At 45.5% G+C, this 9,085-nt stretch overlaps 1 protein-coding gene across 1 annotated transcript in view; it reads left to right on the top strand.

The window, feature by feature from the left end:
* Positions 1-7,357: 7,357 nt before the first annotated feature.
* LOC103268869 overlaps positions 7,358-9,085 on the top strand; it is a 36,451-nt gene continuing 34,723 nt past the window's right edge. The window contains exon 1 of the mRNA XM_021716794.1: positions 7,358-7,533. Within this exon, the coding sequence (XP_021572469.1) occupies positions 7,358-7,533 (176 nt within the window). The remainder of the gene's footprint in view (positions 7,534-9,085) is intronic.

Here is a 9,085-nt window from a genome sequence, read left to right as displayed (position 1 = left end):
TGCTGGGCTCAAACAATCCTTCTGCCTCAGCCTTCCAAGGAGCTGGAACTACAGGCATGTACCACCACACCGGCTAGTATTTTTTTATTTATTGCAGAGACGAGGTCTTGTCAATTTTCCCAGGCTAGTCTTGAACCAGGGGCTCAGGCAATTCTCTTAACTCCACTTCTCAAAGTGCTGGGATTACAGGCGTGAGCTACCATGTCTGGAAAGGATTCTATTATCTTCTAACAGTCCCCAGCCTACTTGTGACTTATTCTCCTCAAATTAGACTTTTGGCTAAGTAGGACCAGATAAAGGGCAGACAGCCGGGTTATTCTCCCGGATGCAGATTGGAAACTCACTGGAAATGCACGAAGGAGGAGACAATTCTGTCTACCAAAGCCTTCCTCAGGGCAAACACTATATATGTTTGGGGAACACTTAGATAATCCACTTGTCAACTGGGGCAAGACTCCCAAAGACCACGGTGGTGTTACAGTGCTGCCAGGAAGGAAGTTTTCATGATCACTTTCTTTTTTTTTTTTTTTTTTTTGATTTGGAGTCTCACTCTGTTGCCCAGACTGGAGTGCAGTGGCCGCTCCCGGCCACCGCAGCCTTGACCTGCTGGGCTCCGGCGATCCTTCCGCCTCAGCCTTCCAAGTAGCTGGAATTACAGGCACGCGCTACTACACCCAGCTGATTTTTGATTTATTGTAGAGATGAGGTCTCGCCTGCTCAGGCGGGTCTCGAACCCTCGGGCTCAGGCAATCCACTCACCTCAGCCTCCCAAAAGTGCGGGATTACAGGCTGAGCCACTGAGCCTGGCTTCATGATCACTTTCAGGGCTCTGTTTTACTGAATGGGTGTTCAAACATGACCCAGAGCTGAACAGGACAAGCGCCTAGCCTCTGCCATCAGCCCACAAAGTCTCATCTTTGATGTTGAACAAAACTATGGCTTTGAGGGGGCATTCAATTATTATTAGTCTGATATACCTACCTTCTAAGTCTGATTCTGCAAGAAAGTTCTTATGCCGAGTGGGTCCATTCCTATGCAGCCATCTGCCTTCACCTGGAACTCCTGCCTTTCTGCTGAGCTTCAGTTTAGAACTCTAAAACATAAAGAAGGTGCTCAACTGGGGCTCACAAGCCCTCCATGGTGGCATTTTTTTTTTTTTTTTAGAGACAAGGTCTTATTCTGTTGCCCAGGCCGGAGTGCAACGGTGCAATCATAGTTCACTGTAACCTTGAACAACTAGGCTTAAGCAATCCTCCTGCCTTGGCCTCCTCAGTAGCTAGGAACTGCCATGCACCCCCATCCCTGGCCCAATATTTCCTCGCCACCACTCCAGGCTGACAAGATCTGCCTCGACCCTCAGGCAGTCCCTTCTTCACTCTCCATTTCCCCTCTCTCCATTTCCCTCAGAGAGAGAGAGAGAGAGAGAGAGAGAGAGAGAGAGAGAGACTGAGTAAATGTGGAGTTCTCATTTAAACAATGTCTACCCATGGAATGAATCATTCAAGAATAACTGTGGACTCTTGTGTTGTTTATTTATTTCACAATGTGCAGGAAATCAAACAGCCCAGATATTTCATAATATGCTGGCTTTGCCACTGAGATGAGTGACTATCTAAACACACAAGCTTCATCTGCTTCTAGAAAGTACCATCAAATCACCTCAGGTGAGAACAGATTAGAATACATTTCATGTCAGAACATACATTGGAAATTATATTTTTAGCCTCTAAACTGGCAACTCTTTTCTGGTTCGCCATTCTAGTTCAGCAAGTCCAGACAGGCAACGGCATTGTTTCTCTCACACAACATATTCTAGCCCCTTTCCTTCCTGGATGCTCATGTCATTGTGAATGTTCCAAATACTTTCCTTTTGATTTTGACACATATGAGGACAGAAGTCCCAAGCAACATCTTAGGAGCTAAGAGCCTGGACAAAATGTCTGACTAGGTTGGTTTTAAATACTACCTTTGTTTCTTACTGGTCATGGGATGTTGGACTACCTAGTTAAACTCCCCTCATCCTTAAAACAGTGTCTACTGCATAGGGCACTGTGAAGATTCAAGGAAGTGATACAAGTTCACTGTCTAGCATAGTGCTTGGCACATGTACAAACAGCAGATAATACGGTTAGTATAGTCACAATTTTCGCTCCCTGTTCTTTTCCTCTCTTTGCTCCCCTGCCTCCTTGACTTCACCCAAATGTTCTGTTAGTTAGACAAGACTATGCTTATGTGTTCAGGGAAGGAGAAAAGGCCAATAAGTTGTCTTTTCCTGGTTGTGTGTTTGATGAAAAAGTCTGCAAACTTAGGGAAACAAAAAGAGAAATAAGGATTTGAGGCTGGATGCGGTGGCTCACGACTATAATGCCAGCACTCTGGGAGGCTGAGATGGGAAGATTGCTTGAGCCCAGGAGTTCAAGATCAGCCTGGGCTACATAGCGAGCCCAATCTCTACAAAAAACTTGAAAATATTATCCAGGCATGGTAACACACACCTATAGTTCCAGCTACTCAGAAGGCTGATGTAGGAGGATAGCCTGAGCCCAGTTCAAGGCTGTGGTGAGCTATAATCCTGCCACTGCACTCCAGCGTGAATGACAGAAGGAGACCCTGTCTCAAAAGAGAGAGACAGAGACAGAGAGGGAGAGAGAAGAAGGGGGGGGGGCAGAGGATTTGAAGAGGGGAATTCTCATTTTCCCATAAACCAAAAAAAAAACAAACTGGAAAAGATTCCCCTACCTTGAGGTACAAAGGTGATAATGAGGAAGTCACAAGGACTTCCTGTTAGGAGGAGGCAGCAGACAGGGCCATGAATAACTTCATGGAGATTCCCTCCACGCAGGCATGGTGTGCATGTGGTATCATGGATGGTAACCTAGCTAAGCTGCTGGGAGCTGTCTACCCAGCAAAGCTCTGTGATGGAAGAACTTTGTGATGCTGCATAAGGGAGGAAAGGGGAAAGAGTGACTATTTCTTAGGAATGCTGTGTTGTTCAGGGCTGAGGATACTTCACATATATTTAGGAATCATATATATCAAATTACTAGATGCACTTTATAGATCACCTTATAACAACAATAAGAATGCAAAGAGTTTTAGAAATATCTTGGAGCAGGACTTACCAGAAAGTAAGCAAGGTCCAGGGCCACTTCCATTCTTTTTTAGTCTCCTGGAATATTCAAATAATTAATAAATACAAACATGGCAAGGTGCTGTGGTTCATGTCTATTATCTCAGCACTTTGGGAGGCTGAAGTAGAATTGCTTGAGGCCAGGAGCCTGAGACCAGATTAGGCAGCATAGTGAGACCCTAGCACTACAAAAACTTATTTATTGGAGTTGGAGTCTCACTTTGTCGCTCAGGCTGGAGTGCAGTGGCATGCTCATGGCCACTGTACCCTCAACCTGCTGGGCTCAGGCAATCTTTCCACCTCAGCCTCCCAAGTAGCTGGAAATACAGGCACATGCCACCATGCCCGGCTAATTTTTTTTAATTTATTGTAGAGATGAGGTCTTGCCAGGTTGCTCAGGCTGGTCTCAAACTCATGGGCTAAGGCAACCTTCTCACCCCAGCTTCCCGAAGTGCTGGGATTATAGGTGCGAGCCATTGCGCCTGGCCCTAGTGTCATATTCTATTGGTCAAAGCAGGTCACAAGGCCAGCCCAGATTTAAGGGGAAGAGAATAAACCTTAGCTTTGATGTGAAGAGCTGTGAGGGCCTACAAAAATAAATAAAATTGTTGGCAGTTACATTTGGAGACTATCTACAATACAGGGTTATAAAAATTGTGATGTATTTTAAGCGCTTATGTGCATTTAACATATTGATTTTTTAACGTAAAATTATATGATGACTATATGATTAAAATTGTTTGCGTATACTCTCAATATTCTAAATATAAGGCGTATCCCAAAGGGCCCTCTTACTTCCCTACTAAGCCCTTAGAGTCTAGGAGGGAAGTTTTTTTTTTCCTTTCTGGGCCTGAATGATTGTGTAATTTCAACAGGCACCAACAATCATTCATAAGTGCACTTGTTCTTCTCAGATATAGTATTCTAATTTTAGGCTTAGCGAGGTCACCAAGAAAATTCCAGGTCAGGCATGGTAGCTCACACCTGTAATCCCAGCACTTTGAGAGACTGAGGCAGGAGGATCACTTGAGACCAGGAGTTTCAGCCTGGTCAACATAGTGAGACCTTGTCTCTACAAATAAATGAAAATATTAAAAATAAAAGTGAAAAAATCAGCCAGGCATAGTGGCACATGCCAGTAGTCCTAGTTACTCAGGAGGCTGAGGTGGAAGGATTGCCTGAGTCCAGGAGTTCTAGCTACAGTGAGCCTTGATCATATCACTGCACTACAGTCTGGGCAACAGAGTGACACCCCAACTGAAAAAAAAAGGAAGAAAGAAAGACAAGAAAAATTCCTGATTATCTCCCTACCACGGGATCAGCCTCCTCATTTTCTGTCTTAGTCCACTTAGTGTTGATATCATTGAATACCTAAGACCATAAAGAAAAGTTTCTTTGGCTTTCAGTGCTGGGGGCCAGAAAGTTTGAGATGGGTCCTCCGCATCTGGTGAGGCCACAGGTTGCTTCCCCACCTAACAGTTGGCAGAAAGAAAGCTGGCATGTGCAGAGAGCACATGGCAAGAGAGGAAGCAAGCGGGGGGCGGGGGGAAGCCAGGCTCTTTTTGACAACAGACCAAGGTAAAAATAGAGCACTAGCTTGCGCCTGCAGGGAGTGCATTCTTCTATTCATGAGGGGTCAGTCCCCATGTGCGTGCCACTCCATGGCTACTCCCTGTATGTTAAGGGTGAAGTATCACCTGTAGGACGATCTGATCCTATGGCAATTCAATTAATCATGCCAACTAGCAGTGCAGGTGACATGTCCCATAGATCAGAAATGAGAGGAAGTCCCAAGGGACATCGAGAAATATCCTGAGCTCAGGAGATCCTTCTGCCTCAGTCTCCCAAGTAGCTGGGATTACAGATGCATGCCACCACGCCTAGTTATTTTTCATTTTTGTAGAGACAAAGTCCCTATGTCCCTATGTCCCTATGTTGCCCAGGCTGGTCTCAAACTCCTGGGCTCAAGCGATCCTCCTGCCTTGGTATCCCAAAGTGCTGGACTTATAGGAGTGAGCTACTGCACCAGGCCCATACATTCTTTTATTATTATTATTATTATTTTGCATTGGAGTATCCCTCTGTTGCCCAGGCTGCAGTGCAGTGGCACACTCATGGCCACTGCAGCCTCAACCTGCTGGGCTCAGGTTGTTGGGAGCCAGCCTTGGAGGTCCACATGATTGACAGGGTCCCAATGGGCCGAAGACCCCGGGCCGCAGGGTGAACCCGGGAAGCTGAGGCCCTTCTGTCTTCCACCTTTGCTGTTTGGTACCGCCAAAGAAATTCTGTGCAGTCGTGGAAGAAGAAAATGGCATGTTTATGCGAAGTACTCACACCTAACCTGAGAATGTCATGGTTCATTTTTTTATTTTCCCACTATGCCGCTTGGCCTTTTCTAACGTATGCAAGGGTTAAACTCTGAAGTACCTCAAGAATGCTTTCTTTCACTTGGTTATAAGTTACTAGATATTGCTTAAATAAAAAATGATGTTAGTATATTCACTCCTTATTTGATTTAAAATTATGCAGTTTAGTGGTTAGACATAAGGTTTTTTAAAAACACAAGTTTATAGTAAGTTTATTATCAATTCATTATAAGTTCTAACACTTATCTAGGAGTTATGTAGGTGATTTATAACACTGTTTTCACTGACTTAAGATAAAGATTAATCGTTAAGGTTTTTACTTAATTTAATAGTTAAAACTCTAAGTTAACATTTATAGAGTGGGTTTTCACTGAACTCAGAATATAATAATTGGACACTTTTATGACAGATCAGCTAAAACACAAAGCAACCTTGAGGGGCCTGGGAAACATTACTAAAAGCTTCTTTTGAGTTTTCTTTAGAAATAAACACTGCAAGATAAGAGAAAAGTAACGAAGACACCTGGACAAGAAATGCGATTACAAAACGTTGAAGGTCATAAAAGCCCAAAAGAAGATAAAAACTGCTACATGAAAAACTGTGCACCTGGGAACTTTCTTGAAACATTTCAAGGACTGTAATTCGGGACTTTAAACTAAAACTATCATTTTTGGCTTTATGATAAAGACTCATTAACTGAAAGTAGATAGTGTTTTTGGCTTATTTGTTTCTTCTAAAGACCGCTAGATGGTGGTAACTTTTAAAGCATATGTACATGAAGGAATTTTCTTTGTCTTGCCCTTTACAAATGGTATAAAAGCTCTGTGTTAACTAACATTAAATTGTCATCTGTTCAGAAAGCAGGTGTCCGAGTATAATATTTTCGTCTTTCACCTATCCGTCTCTCCCTCAGGAGATCTCACGACCTGGCAAAGGGGCTAGACCCCCGCATCAGGTGATCCTTCTGCTTCAGCCTTCCAAGTACCTGGAACCACAGGCACACACCACCATGCCCAGCTAATTTTTTTGTTGTAAAGATGAGGTCTCACCAAGTTGCCCAGGCTGGTCTCAAAGCTGTGAACTCAGGTAATCCTCTCACCTTGACTTCCCAAAGTGCTGGTATTATAGGCGTGAGCCACTGCACCTGGCCTATACCTTCTTTTAAAAAAGCTGTTTATAGTTTCTATAATTAGGTTGGTTTTTTCTGTCTGGTGTTCATACATCTTTAAAATGCTAGTCTGATCAGCTGTGCTAAGAGGAACCAAGAAAGAGGTTTTTGTCCAGCTGGTCCAGAGTTTTCAAGGGGAAGCAGTGTACCAGCCACATGACACAGTGGAAACAACAGTGAGAGGTGCTCAGAGGGAAGGTAAACTGAGGGCAACTGAGCTAGAAGTCCTTGGGCATAAACCCTCCCACACTGGGGCATTTTATCAAGCCTGGCTCCATCTTTCCATCCCCATAGTCTGTTACTACCCTGGTGGCCACGGCAGGGGCAAGAAGGGACCTCAATGAACAGTGAGAAGGAAGAGTGACCTGGGATTGGTGGCTCTGACCTTCAGGGGTTGGGTAACCATAGAGTTTGCCCTCCAGAACGGAGCCAGCAAACAGAAAATCTGATTTCAGTAGTCAGGAGTAGAGGCGGAGGTTCAATTTGAGCATGAACCTCTGAGTACCATGTATCCAGGCAAGCACGTTACCAAATCTTTTTTATAGTTAGGAAAGGAGAAGACATGCGCATTGAGCAGGACTCCAACTGATGCTGAGGAAGGGGACAAGTGAGGGTTGGTGGGCTAGCGGGCCATTAAGCAAGCTAAGTAGACAGAACTTACCTGAAGCAGAGGTGGGGACACAATCATAGGCTATGACCACAGGACTGGGGGTAGGGACAAGGAGCTGCCTGTGGGCACATGAGGACTGGGGACCACCCTGGCATACTAACTATGAGGCTGGGAACAGCTGGATCATTCTGGACCACAGTAGGCGCTGTTTCTACACAGGACTGGCTGATTCTTTGGGGCTGCTGCTAGAAGCCCTTTGGTAGTGGCAGGTGAGTGGAGCCAGGAACGGGTAGCCACGATCACTGTCAAGACCCCCATCTCGGTTCTGCCCTTCACCATCTGCTCTGGTTATCCACTGAGTAACACAACACACCAACACTTAGTGGCTTAAAACAACAACGATCCTTTATTCTGCATTTTGTGCAGGCCTCAGCAGAGAGGCTCATAATGTCTGGGGTCCATGACTCAAAAAGCAAAGGACAGCAGGGGGCTTGGAGGGAATCTCTTCTCCTGTAGGCTCAGAGCATCTCCCTGCAGTCTGTCCCCTGCTTTCTCCATCAGGGCAGTCTCAGGGTAGCTGAACTTGGGGTGGCTCACGGCTCCAAGGGCAAGCTTCCCAGGGCCTATGCAGGAGCTGAAAGGCATTATTAGCTTTGGAAACTCCAAGATACGGTCATTTTCACCATATTCTATTGGCTTAACAAATAAAATTCACCCCAACATCAAGGGGAGAAAGTATAGAGAACATTTTCTTGGCCACTACAGTAGCATTATCCTCATTTTATACCCAAGAAAACTGGGGCTCTTGGAGTTAAGTAACCTAACCAAAAGTGTGGCAAATAACTTGCCATCATTTTTTAAAACATCACACTATCTCACCAAGTCCTCAGCAAAGCCTCCTAACTGATACAATGTCCCCAGATTTTTGTAAGTGGCAGTTTGGGAGGCAGCAACGCACAGCATAGAAAAAGCAAGGGATTTGCAGGCCACCAGTTCAGCATCCTGGTCCAGGCAGGATCCACCACTCAGCAACTGGCTGAGCTTGTTAGCTTACTTAACTCCTGGAGCCCCAGTTTTCTTGGGCATGAAATGAGGATAATATTACCACAGTGGCCAAGAACAGGTTCTTCTCAGATCTTCCCAGGCAGACAGCATAACTGAACAACAGCTCTGTCTCAGTTGCTGAGCTCTGCTGAAATCTGTCCTCTGATACTGGTACCCAAGTTGGTGCGGAGGCCAACCCAGTCAAAGCACAGCAGGGATACTAAGTCAGGGCTGTTTCTGGGAGATGCCAGACTCCAACCAACAAGCTCATCGGGCCCACCCCTGCCTATGGCCTTGACATGAACTGTATTACCAGATGCTTCCTTCCATCCAGCCTTCCTTGCTTCTTCCCTTCACAAGGGTCACCCTCCCCCCCACCCAGGTCCAGCTTCCTGTCCATTTTCCCTCCTAAGTCTCTTACTTACTACCCTTGATCTGGCAGTTCTGGAGAACTGGGACAAACACAACCACCTATTCCTAGGGCTGCTGTGGGTATTAAATGAGAAGGCATGTGCAAAGCACGTAGTAAAGGCCTGGCACAGAATTAACACTTATCCATTCAACTAGCATCTACTGAGCCCTTGCCATGTGCAGCGAGCAAAGCAGACAGAGCACCAGTGATCCCTGATTTAAGCTTCCAGCTGACCCCAGTTCTCCATGGGACACAAAAAACTCTTCCAAGCCTGACCTTCGGGGAGCCACGACCTGACCCCTCCAGCTCCCCATCCTGCACACCTGAGCCTACAATCAGAAGCAACTTCCGTCTG

This window comes from Carlito syrichta, unplaced genomic scaffold, assembly GCF_000164805.1.
Source record: "Carlito syrichta isolate Samal-C Ts95f unplaced genomic scaffold, Tarsius_syrichta-2.0.1 Scaffold308948, whole genome shotgun sequence".
NCBI lineage: Eukaryota > Metazoa > Chordata > Mammalia > Primates > Tarsiidae > Carlito > Carlito syrichta.
Note: the sequence above shows the minus strand (reverse complement) of the source record. Positions and strands in the feature narration are given on the sequence as shown.